This window comes from Mus pahari, chromosome 1, assembly GCF_900095145.1.
Source record: "Mus pahari chromosome 1, PAHARI_EIJ_v1.1, whole genome shotgun sequence".
Lineage (NCBI taxonomy): Eukaryota > Metazoa > Chordata > Mammalia > Rodentia > Muridae > Mus > Mus pahari.
The window spans coordinates 55,478,970-55,496,810 of NC_034590.1; the positions used below are offsets into that span (position 1 = coordinate 55,478,970).

Below are 17,841 nucleotides of genomic sequence, written 5' to 3' on the forward strand. Positions count from 1 at the left end.
TTCTTTCCTTCTTTCTTTCTTTTCAGTAAACAGGTCAGGCTGTTAAATTCATGGATGGCTTATCACACCCCTAAGTGGGACACAAAGCATGCACCAAGTGTGATAAGAGCTTTTCACTCAGAATCCCAGAGTCAGTTTCAGGTTCTCAGTCAGAGCTCTCCAGAATGACAACCTGGGGCCCTAAGGGCATACACTAGAGGCCCTGGACCTCACCACAGCTCACCACTCAATGGCTCACTCTATCCTTATCAAAAAAAACAGGATAATCCTAATCTCTACTTACTTAGTTTTGTGAATAATTATAATAATAACAATAATAATAACATAAGGCAGATCAAAAGTAATTTCATAACATTCTCAATGAGAGCTAACTAAAATTCCACAGTATTTTAAAGAAAGTGATTTTTTTTTTTTTGAGCAATGGATAATGTTGTTGAAATTTTCGGGGTTCCTTGCTTGATCAATTGGTGACCCAGCATATATATGTTTAACCTAAACCTTCTCTAGTCTTCTAACTGGAGCCTCCAGGACCTGCTCCTCCATCAGTCTGTGTTCAGTTCACCACCAAACCATGTCCACTGTATCTCCTAAAGTCCACTTAGACCCTCCACAATCTCTCTTCATCTCAGTCTCCATCACCCTGTCCTGACCCCAGCCTCCTAGCCTCCTGTGTCTCTTTCTCTTGCTAACAACTGCCTGTCAACACCCACCCCCTCCCATATGAACCTTCTGAGAGCTACTAACAGGATCCATTTAAAATAAAAGCATCTTTCTCCTGCTCCCCTTCTACCTCTACCGGCCACCGGCAGTCAGATCCCCACTCAGATTCACTGGCTATTACACCTCCTGAGACCTTGCTCCTTTGTTCATGTCACTGGCCACCGTTTAAACTTTCCAAATATGTGCTGCTTTCTCCTGTTCTCTCCCTCTGGGCCACACTGTCCCCCTATCCTCACACAGCTGTTAAGGGACAGAAGAATGGATAGAGTCGTTGAGCTATGCCCTAAGTGGAAGATACACACTAATTTTCAAGACTTGTTATAAAAAGATGTACACTGTATCTTAGACTGACTATACTATCTATGAATTATTGTGGAAGTCACCATATTTTGTATGCATTTACTTATAATAAAGTATATTGTGAAAATTAATGAGCTTTTTATATGTGTATGTGCGTGTTTGTATATGTGTATATAATAAGTGTGTGTGTGTGTGTGTGTGTGTGTGTGTGTGTGTGTGTAATGGTTTGTATATTCTTGGACCAGGGAGTGGCACCATCTGGAGGTGTGGCCTGGTTGGAATAGGTGTGACCTGGTTGGAGTAGGTGTGTCACTGTGGGTGTGGGCTTAAGACTCTCACCCCAGTTGCCTGGAAGTCAGTCTTCCAGTAGCAGCCTTTGGATGAAGACGTAGAACTCTCAGCTCCTCCTGCACCATGCCTGCCTGGATACTGCCATGCTCCTGCCTTGATGATAATGGACTGAACCTCTGAACCTGTAAGCCAGCCCCAATTAAATGTTGTTTTTATAAGACTTGCCTTGGTCATGGTGTCTGTTCACAGCAGTAAAACCCTAACTAATACAGTGTGTGTGTACACTTTGAAGCCAGTAGTTGAGAATGGGTATCTGTCATCCACTTTCTACATTATGAATGTTGGGGAAAGGTCTCTCACTTGAACCTGGAGTTTCCCAGTTCAGTCAGTCTGGCTATCCAACTTGCTCTGGGAATCCTCTATTTCTGCCTTCTAAGTGATGGCTGAGCTTACAGCTGGGCTGCCACATTCACCCAGCGTTTACATGGACACCAGTCGTCATGCTTGAGGGGCAATCACTTTACCTGCTGAGCCATCTTCATAAAAATTAACTTTGCCTTTTTCACTTTAACAGGATGGCGAGAATACTCCAAAACCTGTCTATGGCTCCCACTGTACTTCCATGGGCCAAGGCTGCTATGAATGGTCACCTCTGAGAAGACTCTGGTATTATGGATTGACTTCATTGACCTGCCAAACTAGTCAACTTTAGTCAACTAAGCAAAGGATGTGTTCTGGTTGGAAAGAGAGTTTATGGCAAAAAAAAAAAAAAAAAAAAGAGGCCGAGCAGACACAGAGGCTGAGCATCGGGAGAAGTTGTGAAGAATCAGAAAAAAACTTTAAACAGCAGCAGGATGAATACACTGCCCCTGACCTGATGTTGGACAAGGAAAACCAGGATTCATCCAACAGTACTGGTGGATATTGTCAAGCAAGTAATGAATCCAGAACTGTACTCTCAAATCTTTGAGCCCTTTCTGTATGGCAATCCATACAGAAAATCCATATCCCAGGGAGTTGGCCCTAAGACTCTGAGATGCTCTCCAGGCAGAGCTCCCTGTGAACTGCAACACATGGCCTTGGTGGCAGCGAGTAAGCCAGACAGTGCCGTTTCCTTCAGGTCTGTGAGTCTGCCCAGAGCTGGAGCAGTCAGCCTCTCCGTGGGGATTCTCGAAAGCACTGGCTATCCAGAATACCACAGGCCTTGCCTGGGCCGCCTGCCCCCAGGAACGGTGGCCTAATGCCTGGCTCCTGTTCACTCCCTCCTCCATTCAGAGCCTCTGAAGTTAAAAGCTAGGCTCTTAGACTCAGCTTTTAAGGGAGGCCTTCACCTGTCCCTCTCTCAGCTCTCATTTCCAGTCCCAGGAAACGTATAGACCCTTTCTAAACACCCATTTCCTAACTCCTCTGTCTGTGGCCAAGACTCTTGCTTTCTCCCTGACCCTGTCTTTTCTGGCCTGCAAACCTCGCTCTCCTTTAAGACTTGATCAGTTTATCCAGGATGCCTGCAGCCTAAACTGCTCCTGAAGAGCTGTTTGTGCTGCTTCTGTGGTGGCACTCCATATTGCTTTGTTCACACCCTATTACAGCCCAGATTGTACGAGGGCTGTCTGTCTATCTCTCCAGCTAAGCTGTGAACTTCGCCATTGTGTAGAGACAATGAAGATATCCTTAATCTCCGGTGTTGGAAAAGATCCACACTTAACAGTGGCTGCTCTGGAGTTACAATTCCTTTTCCACTTGCTTTACTGAGAAGGAAAACAGTCCCCTAAACACATTTTGCCAAAGCTCAAGAGCCAAGCTAGAGCCGTCATTATCAAGGGCAACGCCTTTTAGGTCATGCAACCCCGGTCCCAGTTTTCAACTCTGCCACCTCTAAGTAGGTGATCTTGACTAAATCATGTCACCTCACTAGGTCCCCTCTCTCTGCAGAATGGGACAAAGGTTTTTTGCAGTTGTCAGGTAGATGAAATATGGTGGTGTGTACAAAGTGTTTCACCCGGATCTAAACTTTGTAAGTGCTCAATAAATTCCAGGTAGTAATTTGAATGATGGAGATGACCAGAGGGCCACAGGAGCACAGACATCTCAGAAGGTGACTAGTCGTCTCTAGCTTTGTCCCACTCCCAGAGCAAAATATTGAGGAACTAGCACCACCAGACCTGGTGGCCCAAGCCTGAAATCCCAGTCACTCAGGAGGCTGAGAGGCAGGAAGACTGAAAGCTACAGGCCTGCTGGGTCTATGAAGTTAGTTGAAGGCCAGACTGGGTAACTTAGGGAGACACTGTTCCAAAGTAAAAAGTAAAAAGAGAGTACGGGGGCCTGCAGTAAAGAAATTTAGGGTGTGACATACATGACATGACCACTGCACGATATGGTTAAGGTTTTTATTGTAGCTGTTAGAGAGCGCAGGGCAGCAGAACAAATATGGCCAGAAGACTGGACATGGCAGGAGCTAAGGAAACAGGAGAGTGGAAAAGAACAGTGGAGAGACCGACAAAGCAAGAGACAGAGAATAAAGGCGGGGGGGGGAGAGAATAAAAGAAAGTGTCTGAATAGTAGTGAATAGAGGGTTATAAGAAGACCGAGTAGTCACTGATAAGCGGATATTAGCCCAGAAACTTAGAATACCCAAGATACATCTTGCAAAACACAAGAAAACCAAGAAGGATGACCATCGTGTGGATACTTCATTCCTCCTTAGAATAAGGAACAAAATACCCATGAAAGGATATAGGTACAGAGACAAAATTTAGAGCTAAGATGAAAGGATGGACTATCCAGAGACTACCCCATCCAGGGATCCATCCCATCATCAGCCACCAAACCTAGATACTAATGCTCATGCCAGCAAGATTCTGCTGAAGGGACCCTGATATAGCGGCCTCTTGTAAGGCTATGCCAGTGCCTGGCAAACAGAGAAGTGGATGCTCACAGTCAGCTATTGGATGGAACACAGGGTCCCCAATGGAGGAGCTAGAGAAAGTACCCAAGGAGCTGTAGGGGGCTGCAATCCTGTAGGTGCAACAGCAATATGAACTAACCAGTACCCCCTGAGCTTGTGTCTTTAGCTGCATATGTAGCAGAAGATGGTCTAATTGGCCATCATTGGGAAGAGAGGCCCCTCGGTCTTGCAAACTTTATATGACCCAGCACAGGGGAAGGCCAGGGCCAAGTAGTGGGAGTGGGTGGGTAGGGGAGCAGGGGCGGGGGTGGGGTATAGGGAAATTTTGGGATACCATTTGAAATGCAAATAAAGAAAATAATAATTTTAAAAATAGAAAAAAAAAAAGAAGAGCGAGTAGTTGGGAGCAAGGAAGGGCCAGGACACTGATATGGGGGCTTTGATATGCAGCCATAGCCATATGTCAATGGAGCCATACGTCCCTTCTAACAGAGATAAGGCTAATGACCCCTTTTGGCAGCTGGGAACTAGTTTCATGAGCTCCCAAAGAGTGCTAGCTTTTCTCTAACCACCAGGAATCCTCCAATAGTCCGGGCTTGAGCAGATTTCTAGATATTTGGACAGCCAGTGAAACCTAACAAGAACCATGTGTGTTCCTACTACATGCTAGCCATTGGCAATAAATAGAACACACATCTCTGCTTTGCACCAGGTAGCCAGGTAGGGATTCTGTCTCTGAATGGGGAAAGGGCCATTGATTGCATTATTGATAATGAGAGAGCAATCACCTCCAGCTAAAAGAAACCACAGCCCCCTGGGCCACAGTCTCCAGAATGGTCAACAAATAATGTGAAAGATGCATGCACACTGTTCAAATTATGACTCTCCCCTTTCTGTCCCCCACATCCCAGTGTCCTCAGGCAACCTCTGCAGAGCACGGGCTCAAGTTTATGCTTGCAAAGCAAGATTTGAAAGAACCATCACCTCTGTCTCTATGTCAAGAATAGCTTCTTATTTAAAGCAACTGTATATGGTTATGTTTAAAGGAAAAAAAAAGACTTTCATCACATGGTCATTCTAAGAAAATTCCAGATGTTGACAACGCTGCCATTTGTACAAACCATATCCAATGATTTTAAAATCTGAATCATATGTAAGGTCTTCCTCAGCCACCTGAAAAGCCCCAACACATGAACAACCCACAATTATGTGGTCAGCATCATCACCAAGCTGTTGGAAGCTATGATGCCAATGTACACCACCAACATGGCCAGGCCTCTGCGCTTTTGCAAAGTCATTTTGGTAAGAAGAAACCATGACTCTGGGCATCCTGTAGCCCAAACCCTTCAACTGATTTCATTCTACCTGGAACAGAATGAAGGATTCTTATGGCATCAGTGCTTTTACAGAAAGTCCTGGGATATGGGCTAGGGTCATAGCTCAATCAGTGGAAAGTTTACCCAGCATGCACAGGCCCTTGGATTCCATCCCCAACACCACATAAACTGGATTTGCAGTTATATTCCTAAAATCTCAGTACTTAGGAGGTAGAGGCAGGAGGATACAAAATTCAGTTATCCTCAGCTACACAGTGAGATCTAGGCCAGCCTGGGATGCATGCAAGCCTAGAGAAAGCGAGTAGAGGAAGAAGTCACGGACACAGGCACAGTGCAGTGTAACAAAATCTGCAGAAGGCCCTCATATCAGCCACCAGCTTCTTCCTGGGCCAGACAGACAGGCAAGCAAAGGGAAAGAGAATGAAACTTCATTTCCAGAGTCTACACAGGCTTCATGTGCCTCTCATGCCCCAGTCCCAAAGAGTCTTACACCCCAACAGAGTCACAAGTGCCCTCAGCTCGCCCACAGGCTTGCTTGAGCTACTTTGGCCTAAGGTGAAGCAAGTGAAATACTTACCTTAGGTATAATATAAAGAGATGATGCAGAGAGAGAGACACACACACACACACACACACAGACACATACACACACACACAACACGCACACACAGATACACACACACACACACAACACACACACACACACACACACACATCAAAAGGAACAGAAAGCCCAGTCCTTAATAGATAAATACTACTGTAATCCAACATTTAAAAATTTAGTCAAAACATTCCATTCCACAAAGATCCAAGGAACAAAATTCTAACTAAGAATAGGGTCAGCACAGTGGATTATTCTCCTCCTTTGCCTCTTGTTTATACACTTCCCAGTGTGCAGTGGATGGCTGTAGAGTCACCCAGCTGTGAACCGTGTCCATGAGTCGGAGCAAAAGAGGAATGTGTGACCTCACTCAGGGCTGAGCAACAGTAGAGAAATGCAACATTTTGCTGAGTAACATGGAAATGGATCTGAAATGTATGGATTAAGTTTCTCTAAAAACAACATGATTTTTCAAGGGAAGGAAAGGAAAAGTACTTAACCATAGTGTCTGAGGTCTTCTTCTTTTGTTTTTTTTTTTTTTTAAAACCAGTCCTTTGGAAAATGAGCACATGGGCAAATTATTTGGTGTCTGCCACCCAGCTTTGAAATGTGCTTGTCACAAACCTCCAGCTTGTTTAAAAGCATTTTTTTAGTAATCCACTCAAGCTTGCTCTCTGTACACTCCATTGGGGGATGATCCCTACTGTTCATTTGATAAAGAACAGCTGTGTCCCACTGCACAGAGACAAGTCAGGAACAAGTGTGCCACCAGACAGCAAGACAAATGTCGTCTACAGGAGGCAGGTGACAGGGCAGAGAGGCATGAGGACCTGAGTTTGGTCCTCAGGAGTAGTGGCTTGTGCCTATAATCCCAGCTCTGGAGTTGGCCAGTACAAGAGGCTTTCTAAAGTTCACTGGCCAACTCACAGTTGAATCTGTAAGCTCCAGGTTCAGTGAGAAGTATTTCTCAAAACAATTAGGTAAAAAACAACTGAGGAAGGTGTTGAAACTCTGGCCTCTACGGGCATGCACAAATAAGTGTATGCACATTCACACACGTTGTACATATGCATACACACAAGCAATTTTATTTTAAGAAGGTAGTGCCTTAAGCTAAAAGTTGGACAGAAGCACCACACAGGTCTACCTTGGTAACCCATCAGTGTCCTCAAGGCTTACCTACAGACACCACGACCCCTCAGAAAGGCAGAGGAAGAAGAGGTGAAGTTTGATGATAGCGAAGCAGAAGCCTCTACACCTGTGTCTACGATGGCTCAGACTTGCCCCCAGCTAGTCTCCATGTGGCTGAGAGAACTTCAGTCAGGGGATACCTCTGTCAAGACACTAGGGCAATGCAGGACCTACTCTGAGTGTAGTTCAAGGAATAACCTAGGAAGAAGGGAGAGACCAAGACACCATGCTCTGGGACCAGTCTTTGTACAGGGTTCCAGTTGCTGTGGCAATGCGGGATGAAAGCCAGATGCTCCCCAGAGAGCAGAGTCACTGATTGCCCCTATTCTGTGGCCTTCTCTGAAACTGCCCCGAGGACAGAGGAAACCTCAGAGAACCGCAGATGCTTAGCCTGGTGGAACTTGCACCCCAGTGTGCTGTGTGCCTCTGCCAGGGTTCCTCAAAGACCTAGCAGGTTCTTCTAAAGGAAGTGTTTTCTAAGTTATCTGGACTAAACAAGACTCTTTTTTTTTTTTTTTGCCACCTTCAATCATTCATATGATTATTCTGGAAGAGACTAACCCCAGAAGTAGCTTTCTGGACCCCCTTTAAGTGACTGGGACCACCCATCAGGAATGGGCAGGCTCTATTCAAATGGAGTCCTACTCAAGATCTCTGTTTCGTCCTTAGGAGAGAGTTTTGTAGGAGGCTCACATGAACCATAACTTGAACTTCTTTGCTATCAAAACTCTACCATACCTACCTATTTGCCTTGTCTCCCATTCCCAAACTCCTCCTTCAGAAACACTTTGCATTCAAATTCGGCTACCTTTCATTAATGAAAAGAGACCCAAGGTCTTCTGTAGAATGTGTCAACATTTTACATCCAGGAAACAAACTAGTTTTCTTCATTTCCAGCTTTTATAATATATGAATGTCTTAGGAGGCTTAATACTGATTGACAGGTTTGAAAATAAACAGCCTATTTTTGCAGATAGCTCACAGCTGTATTGCTTCCTCCCGTGGTGAGCTCAACTGCAGTTTTCTGTCAGAGAGCCTCTGCCAATGGCAAGCCTTCTCCTGTGTATTCTTTAGGCTACCACATACAAAATAATTCTGGTCTTATTTCTTTGAAAATTAATGACACACACATATAGATGCCATTTAAAAAAAAAAAACCAGCAAGACACTAAAATATTTAAAAGACACAGCAGGATAGACTACAGCGAAGCTAAGATAATGCCTGGAGCAAAACAAAAAGATCCCAGACAAAGGCTTTTCAACTGTGTCTCTGGGAACCCAGAGGATGTTTGGAACCTCTATGGGCCTCAAGACAAACACTGCTACCCTCCTACCCACAGGGACTTGTTATGTGGTTTGTGAATGGGATTTAGTCAGATTTTATAGAAATAAAACATTTTATAGTCAAAGTCCTTTTGTAAACCTCTTGACTAGAAGACAGAAGGCCCCAAGACCGACCACCATTTGGCAGGCTTGTTCTTCTTCGTGGTATAGTCCAAGCTCTAGGCATGTCAGGGAGCCTGTGTCCCTGAGTCAGATATGCACCTGAGAGTTGCAAACCCTGAGCCATTTAGGACTGTTTTTGCTTCTGGACCATTCTCTGTGCCCTTCTCTCTGTGTGGAATGTTTCTGAGCTTCACCCTTAGAATCTCATCATTGCCTAAGTTAAAAATGCCTATTGGGCCAGGAAGTGGTACATGCTTTTAATCCCAGAATTCAGGAGGCAAAGGTGGATCAATCTTTGAGTTCGAAGCCTGGTCTACAGAGAGAAAGTCCCAGGGCAACCAGAACTACACAGGGAAACCCGAGAGAGAGAGAGAGAGAGAGAGAGAGAGAGAGAGAGAGAGAGAGAGAACTGTTAGCACTTCTAGACTTCCATGAAGCTTCCTGGCTTCACCTCCATCTGAGTCAATGACTCCTCTGTTCTTCCAGTCGGTCCTAACCTTCACCCTATGAGCCATCTCTTGTGGTCCTCCTCAATCTCTGGAGCAACTTCCCGGAAGGCTTTGATGGCTGTCCTTCCTCTAGATCGAGATCTTGGAGCATGTCTTCTACTCTACGTCCCCAGAAGCTAAGCCAGGGCTTGCCACCTGGACGATCACAGAGTTCTCTATTTCCAGCTTCTGACTGTGGTGGTGGATGGCAGACTGCAAGAGCATACCTGTATCTCCAGCTCCCAGAATGCATTTGGTGTGGCCACCCTATCCTTGCAGGAAAGCTGCAGGGATGGGGGACTGGGAAAAACAATCGGAGCTTTAAATTTCATTTTCACTTTTTAAGAAAAAATGTAATCTTTTAGAGTCCAGAAAAATTGTTTAAATGTAAACATGCATTCTCACTGTCTGGAACCAGAGTTAGATGAAATTCCTCAAATGATCTCTTAATGCTACCAAAATTGCATTCAAATGCTCCTGCCAGGCAAAGATAAATTGCCATTTACACAATAATCTTACACTTAAAAGTAACTGGGTCCAGAGAGCTTGGGGAAATTTATTATGACAGGGAAAGGGGGTTCAAGATATTTAGTCTGCTGATAAGACAGCTTAGGAATGACCATAATTATCTCTAGGAATTCAGAAGGTCTTTATAAGGTCACTAAGAGGTCATGGGCCAGCTTGGGTCCATCTACTTGGGACATCAGAAATTGACTTAAATGACAACAAAGTGAGTTACTTGGAATCACAGAAGTCAATGGGAGAATCGGAAGTCCCCCCTCCCCACAAGCTCGCTAGAAATGCAGCCTCCCAAGCCCACCCCTCATCTGTTGAGCCAGAATCATGCTTTCTCAAGCCTCCCTGTAGCTTATTTATACGCAAGCTCAGGATGCTCCTTGAATGTAAGAAAGCAGAAGATGAGGAAAGCCAAGGATCCTGCTCATGGTCTGACTGCCAGTCCAGGTGGGGAGCAGAATGACAGTGGCCATCACCTTCTATCTAACCTCCAAGGGGGGGGGGGGGCTTCAGTGGCCTCCATCTTTCCTGAGAAGTGCACCCATATGAAAGGAAGTCTGAGTCCCACTTTCATGTTCACCATAATGACCTCAGCCCCATTTCCTGCAGCTATAAAGACTAGTGCCAAGAGCGCAAAGCCCTCAGCTCCAAGCAGGACAGCTGAGCTGTAGGCTGCTGAAGAAGCCTTCGGACTTCCTGTCCCCTTGTACTACCTAGAAACAGAATAGATAGCTAGCTGCCTGCCATTGATGTTTTGCATGGCAAAGGTACCAGCGTCTAGTGATGACTTCTCTGCAGTAGAAAATGCCTAATGGCTAAATTCCTCAATAGAGAAAAAATGCATAGTCCTTTCCAAAGATGTTGTTTAAAACACTATAAAGTTGTGGGTAACCCTGTGGTCTCATTGCCCTTGCAAAAGATTCAAAGTGAATGCCTTAGTGAGTTCCCAAGGCAAGGAGCCCTGCTGTCTAGGGAAAAGGGAGAGGGGAGAGGGGAGAGGGTGTGTGTGTGTGAGAGAGAGAGAGAGAGAGAGAGAGAGAGAGAGAGAGAGAGAGAGAGATTCTTGCTCACAGTAGGTGTCTTTGTAGGGAAAGCCTGCCTGAACTTCCAAAGAACCCCTCCCTTGTAGGTCTGGGAACGGAAAGCCATATTAGCTTCCTGAAGCCAAGCAGAACCTAGAAAAGCCAAGTAGGCCCTGGAAAATAACAGGGGCAAGAAGGCATTCCTCTCCCTCTGGGTGGGTAAGTGTGTTTCCTGGCACGGAGGGACTAGTATAATGTATATTTGATGATAATTCTCAGCAAGCAGACTCCCTGCCAGAGACCTGGGCTAGAACAAAGCCTGGCACTGGGGCAGAGAGAAGATAAAGGGAAAACTGAGAAACCTGCCAGAGAGGCCAGGATGGTCCCAAGGGAGTGGCTAGACAGCAAGGTGCGGAGACTAATAAAAGTCACCATGACAGCCACCACCCTATCCAAAGCTGCAAAGTTCCAACAAGTACAGCTTTGGAGTGGGGGTGGGGGGCAGGTCATGCTGAGCAGCTGACAAAACAAGAGAAAGAAACACATGGCCCCGAGAACTTCCCAGTACCCACTCCCAACGGCTGCCAACCCAACCAGAGTCAAGAAAGCAGGATCCTTGTAGTCCCCATTCAAAGGAAACTGGAGCTGCCTTCTCAGTGATGGAAACCAGCAAAGACAGCTGACACATACTCTGATCAGACCAAATACCTGTGTATTCACCACCATGCACAAAGATACACATCACCCAGACTGTCACAGTTAGGGAATCTCGTGAATGAAGCTCAGGAACATAACTTTGTTCCCCGTGGGAAGCTAACCTCCATGCAAGTAGGGTGTCTTCTGAGCTACAGATAAAATGTAAAGTGCACTTAATCCACGTGACGGTGCTGATCTGCCAACAGTGCATGGGACTAAAAGGGGTCACTTATGTCTCAGGCTTCAAAGGAGCCAATGAGAATAACTAGAGTTGCCTTTCCCATCAGACGCCACCCTTGCCATCTGATCTGTCTGCCCCAGAAACTCAGACATGAATACCACAGTCAGAACCCTACAGAACTAAGGATGAACTCCTTCCTTCTACCCATGCAGCTTCCTCCCCTCACTGGCCTTGATTCCCACAAGCATTCGGTAGTTCAGTCATTTTCTTACCTGGGAGCCACAGGGAGACTGGACTCTAGCACAAAGAAGACAGCCCAGACTTCAGCATGAAGTGGGAATCGGCTTCTGCTGTAGGGACATCAACAGTTGAGGAGAGTCACGGAAAGACCCCCAGCATCTGTGGGATGCACCTGAGCTTTATCCCTTTCAAGTGGAGGAAACAAAGAATCCTCTGATCTATTAAGAGAAGGAAAGAAGGGAAATCTGAGCACATCAGCACAGGAAGCTGGCAGAAGTAGACACATGCGCACGCACACTTTGTGGGGAAAGATCTATCAACAACGTTGTGCGCTTATGGGTTCGGTATCCGAATTTCTGCAATGTGTCATGGGCTAGTGGTTCCTACCAGACAGAACTCCAAAATGCAGAACATAAGGGCACCTCTAACTCCGGTATGGACCAAAATATCATGAGCTACGAGTTTTGACCGGGTTGTCACGTCTAAGCAAAACGCAAAAAAGACAGAGTATTCGACATGACCACTTCACGTCTGATTAAGACCAAAGGCTTTCCTTTGCAGCTAACCAGATCTAGAAACAAGGCCTGGGATACCCTCCGTACCTGCACCCCAAGGGTGCTGTGCCTCAGAAAGACAGATCCTTACCAGATCGTGTGGGAAAAGAATCAGGAAGAAATGATTATCTAGTTGAGTGGTTCTCAACCTTTCGAATGCTGCCACCCTTTGGTACAGTCCCTTATGTTGTGACCCCAACCATAAAATTATTTTCATTGCTACTTCTTAACTTGGTTTGTAATTTTGTTACTGTAATTTTGTTACATTAGGAGTCATAATGTAAGTATGTGTGCTTTCCTGAGGTGACCCCTGTGAAATGGTTACTTGACACCCCCCCCCTCAAAGAAGTTACAACCCATGGGTTGAGAACCTGTTGGTCTAGATCAAAGGGCTGAAACGAAGCGCTAAAACTGACTTACTTCTTTTTAAAAGCAGTATTTGCTCCAAGCGGTGCAGGTGGGGAAACAGTGAACTGATTTGTCTTAAAAATCCTTCCACTTCTCTTCCTTCAGCACTTTCACCAATGTGAAAATAACAAGGCGGTGGAACCACTCCCAACCAGTTACTGAGCTAAGAAAGGGGACACAGGGCGGGTAAGCAGTGCAGAAAAATGTGCAGCACTTGGAAATGCACCTGTAATCTCGATCATTTTCACAGAGTTCTCTGTGCTCAGCACTGGACTCAAATGCTTTGCCTTATACTGGTAATTTCAGCCACTTACCGAGAGATTCCGCTTGCCCCCAGTTATAGGGGAGGAAACATACTTTAGCTAACTTTCCTGAAGTCACAGATCTCTCTCTCTCTCTCTCTTTCTTTCCCTCTCTCCTTTACTTTCTCCTTTTGTAACTATTTATTATATGTATGCTTCAGTCACAAGCAGAAAAGACCTGATTTCTTACAGTTTTTAAAATAAAGGGACACACATTTATGTATTTGAGTGTAGGTAGTACTGACAAAAGATCCCATCCATTATCATTTCTTACTAAAAGAAGGACATAATCCCTCACTCTGTTCCCAGGTAATCAGTTTGAACCATCCATCAGCTACTGGGCTACGGGGGCTACTAGGCTAAGTTTCCTCAAGAGTCCAGCTTTAGAGGATCAGAAAGAGCATGGCTGCTCTATACACCCACTCAGACACTTCCTTTGTAATTTTTTAAATGTGTTTTTTTCTCCATTCTCTCATAAACTGTGAAACTAAAGTACTGATTCATTACCATAGTATTACATTGTTTACTTTTACAAAAATCACCTTACACCCTGCACTGAAAGCAGTTTAGTTCTGTATCTAATTGTATATACTTTTACCTCATTGTCTGCATCATATAACAAAAGTTTCACACCTGTCTCACCTCTGAGGGATCTCCATGGTGTCACATAAGAATAAAGTAAGCCCCTAGTGACATCAAGGGACTACACAGAAAAAGATTCAAGCTCTGCTGGGACCTGGTAGAAAACCACAGCCTCCGGCAAAGTAGGCTCCCTTCTGAGTGGTTAGTGCTTCCAGAAAAAAATACCTAGGCCCTCATGACTGTTAGTCCCTCTCTACCTTCCTAGTGTCTGAACACCTTAATCAGTGAGGGAGGTGCCTGAACACACCAGACTCAGGGCCACAGGCCCCGAGTGGCGGAAGTAGCTGGGAGCTGTCCATGGTGGCGCCGAGCCTGGGCACGCCGAGCAGCCTATTCCCCGCCCGCGGGCGCGCCTTGGGGTTCCTCTCCAGACCGCGGAGATGGAAATGACTCCCTGGCTCACGGTCTCCTGGACAGGCTTCAGCCAAGCCGTGGCTCTCACATCAAAAGCTTGCTTTTAAAGAGAAGGTCTTACCTGTGGGCAGAGTTGGCTGCTCGGAGCAGGACTGAGAACCTCAGACCTGGGGCGGGTAGAATGTCCAGTCTTGGGGAACACCGGCGCAACTCTCTTGTCAAGAGCACAAGGATTCTCTGGGGTTCATTCCGAGATGTCACCGAACCTCGTTCCCAGAGCGGAGAGCTTGAGAACCGTGAACAACTCAGCCTTGTGCCTTATGGAGACCTTGGTTTTTCTGTCAATCTAGCGAGACCCTTCTTGCAGATGATATCTGTTGTCAGGGGCCACCAAATGTCCCTGCAGCGCTGCCAGGCTTAGTGTTTGTTTAAATAACAGCAGAGGCCACCGAGGTCGTCTAACATCAGATCATCTCCTCCCGCCCGGTGCCAGCGTATCGCTGGGAGGGCAGAGCCAGGTTAGGGAACCCAGGAGACCTTGCCTGCGTGGTAGCGACAAGGTACAGTCTTGCGAAGCTCACCATTAGCCACAGGGTAAGCGCGTTCCTTGCGAGACCTGCCTGGGGGCCATCTCTCTTCGATGAGACACTGTTGTTTGTGTGAACATCTGGTGCCATTCACAGGGCACAAGCTAAGCAAAACAGAAATCCACCTCCCGTCGAATGCATTCCTGGACGATGGTGTCCCCAACACCTGACGTTTGTAAAGATTTCAGAGACGAAGGACCATAACGGGGACGTGTGCCCACCAATATATTCATGAATAGGCAGGCAGTCAAGCAAACAGACAGACAGACAGACAGACAGACAGACAGACAGACAGTGGTAGACAGCATAGAATAGGCTGGACAATCAGACTGATGGAAGGCAACGTTCTACCTAAATAGAGGGGAGGTGTGGGATTCGGTCTCTCCTCTCCTCCCCATAGCTTAACCCAAGCAGCCCTCGCGCCCTAACTCCGGTCCTCTTACCTCAGGTTGATGACCGAGACCCTGCCACGCCTCGGGGACCTGGAGAGCAGCATCCCGTAGTCTAGCATTTGATCCTACGCGTTGAGCTCCTGAGCGTAAGCAAGTGGGACGGGAGCTCGCGGAAAGTGGGGTGCAGATTCCGGCCTCACTCGGCACAGTGCTCCGGCAGCACCAGACCACTGCCACTCAGCGCAGAAGGCGCTCCTCGCTCGACTCCGCGCGCTCACTGGCTTAGTAGCTAGCTCGGAGCTGCCAGCCCAAGCCGACGCTTTTTATAGTCGCCTTCCGGGCCTGACTCCTCCCCACCAGAGCCCCCGGCGCCCGCACTCATCCCGTCCCCCCTGTCCCACCCCTGTCTCAGGGCAGCGTCCTCCCACTCACCGCGGTGGGCGGCCTGCGGGGCCGGACCCGGGCGGGCTCTGGCGGCCGCTCCGGGAGCCGCAGACCTGAGCCCGAGAGCCGCCGCCGGGACAAGTCACGGCCACCAGGTGAGGGCGCTGGAGCCTAGGACGAGAGCTGCAGACCTCCGAGGGCTTAGTGATGGAAGAGGCATTGGCCTCCCCAAGGGACAGACAGCCAGGAAAAGAGACTCACAGAGTCGCCACCACTCTACGTTCAGGCTGTTAGATTTCAAACCAATAACCCTTTTTTGTAAGCCAACATAGCAACAGAATCCAAGATCGCCTAGGTCTCTTAGAGGAGATCTTGTTTTGAAAGTGGCTAGGGAGATGGTCGCTAAGATGTTTATAGGTTTGAAAAAAACAAAGTTCAGTACCTAGAATCCACATTAAAAGACCTTGGGTGGGCGATAGCCCTAATTTATAATTCCCTTGCTGGGGAGGTGGAGACAGGTGGCTTGTTGGGGCTTGCTGGCTAGTCCGGGTAAAATAGAGATACCCGGTCTCAAAAACAAATAAACAACACTCCAAGCAGCTTGACCTCTGCCTTAGGGGACACACACACACACACACACACACGAAAGGATGGTAGAGTTACTACCATCCTTCACATGTGCCAGTTTTCTGCACATGCCAGTTACTCGACCATAAACAAGGGACTTCACCATTGGGCTCCCATGAGCCCGGAGAGAGGATTTCAGTGAGATTTTTGTGGGTACTAAGTCATAGCAAGTGTGTGCTATCCTGCATGTAGGGTGGTAGGATCCTGAACTTCTGTGCCTGGACAGGACAATGTTCTCAAAGGTCAAAACAAGACAGTGCCACCAGTGAGTTATCCTCTGCCATAGGAATAAGTAAGCCCACCCAGAGCATCTAGCATCTCCTCAACACTGGGTGCCCTGAGCCTGGCAAAAAAGGGTGAAAGGTGCTGGCGATTTTTTTTTTTCCATTTCAATTCTAAGATGATAGCTTTGGTTGCTATTCTATATGCTGTCCTTCTTTGAGATTTTATTGCTCAGTTCCCTCCTCTGGTTAATGAGAATTCTCGAGTACACGTTTCTTTCTCCCTGCTTATCGATGTCCTATTCTCACTGCTGAGAGAGAGGGTCTTCATTCTAGGCAATGCCCACCAGCTTTAGGAATCTAAGTTCAGGCTTTAGGACCAGTCTATGGCAGAGACTTAGGAAGCCCTTGTCTAGGTCCTCTGGGCAGAAGCCTTTGGGCATGTGTTGGAACCAGGGAAGCAGGGAACTCCACCTCCAGATCTCTAGAAAGCTGGAAACAATGATCAAGAGTCTCAGTTTGTCTTTGAACTCCAAGCATACCATCAACAAGGGTCTGGTGGCAGGCTTCCTTTCTCTGCTCTCCCTTTCTAGCAGAATAAAACTGGAACCTACCTCCTTGTAAAGTGCCTATCCCGTCCTTGCAGTATGCATGCTTGCTGAATCCCTTTCTTAAGGAGCCCATTCCCCAGGCTCACAAACTATGAGGAGCGGGTAATTGGGCATTGTGCTCAGAGAACAAAGGTGTGCTTGGATCAGCCTCACTGGGGCTCCCTCTCCCACCAGTGGAGTACAGACCAGAGGCTGCAAAGCAAGGGAGGAGCTTGTCTTCACAGGCAACTCAGAGATGAGAAGTTGTCTCCTGCTTAAGGGATGGGCTCTGGGAAGTGCTTTGTCATGCTTTCTCCAAGATGCAGAGTGTCCAGCTCATTCCTCTGGCATCCAGTTTTCTTTATCATTGGCAAATGCCTGGGGTGGAAGAAGCAATGCTGATGAATTACAGACAGGCTCCACGTGTCTAAAACCAGATTCCCCAGCCACATCCACTCAGCACTTCTACCCAGTCCTTTGTGACCTGCAGGGTATGATGGGTAATTTTGGGGGGTGGATTACCAGCAATGTGAACCTGATGGATTTCCTATCTACACTTCTCTAAATCCAAGACTTACAAATGCAGAGATAGGGGCTAGAGGCAAAATGAACTGATAGCTTTCAAGCTCTTGCCAGGATCCCCAGAGGGACGAGTGGTGCTTTTGGCTGGGGGGCGTACAGAGTCACAGCCAGCCTCCACGGCCTGCACTGAGTTCCTACCACCTTCCTGGAATATTCAGCCCTTAGACCTCATCCTGTAGGATGTGATATCCTGTCGACCCCTGCTCCCCCAACTGCCTGAATCTGACCAGACAGCCATATTTCACATCCATCCCTTAAAACAAA

General features: G+C 47.0%; 1 protein-coding gene across 1 annotated transcript in view; it reads right to left on the bottom strand.

Moving 5' to 3' along the window:
• The window catches only part of Cemip (cell migration inducing hyaluronidase 1), a 154,104-nt gene extending 138,635 nt beyond the window's left edge, over positions 1-15,469 (bottom strand). The window contains exon 1 of the mRNA XM_021192571.2: positions 15,225-15,469. Within this exon, the coding sequence (XP_021048230.1) occupies positions 15,225-15,292 (68 nt within the window). The 5' untranslated portion in view covers positions 15,293-15,469. The remainder of the gene's footprint in view (positions 1-15,224) is intronic.
• Between the last annotated feature and the right edge of the window lie 2,372 nt (positions 15,470-17,841).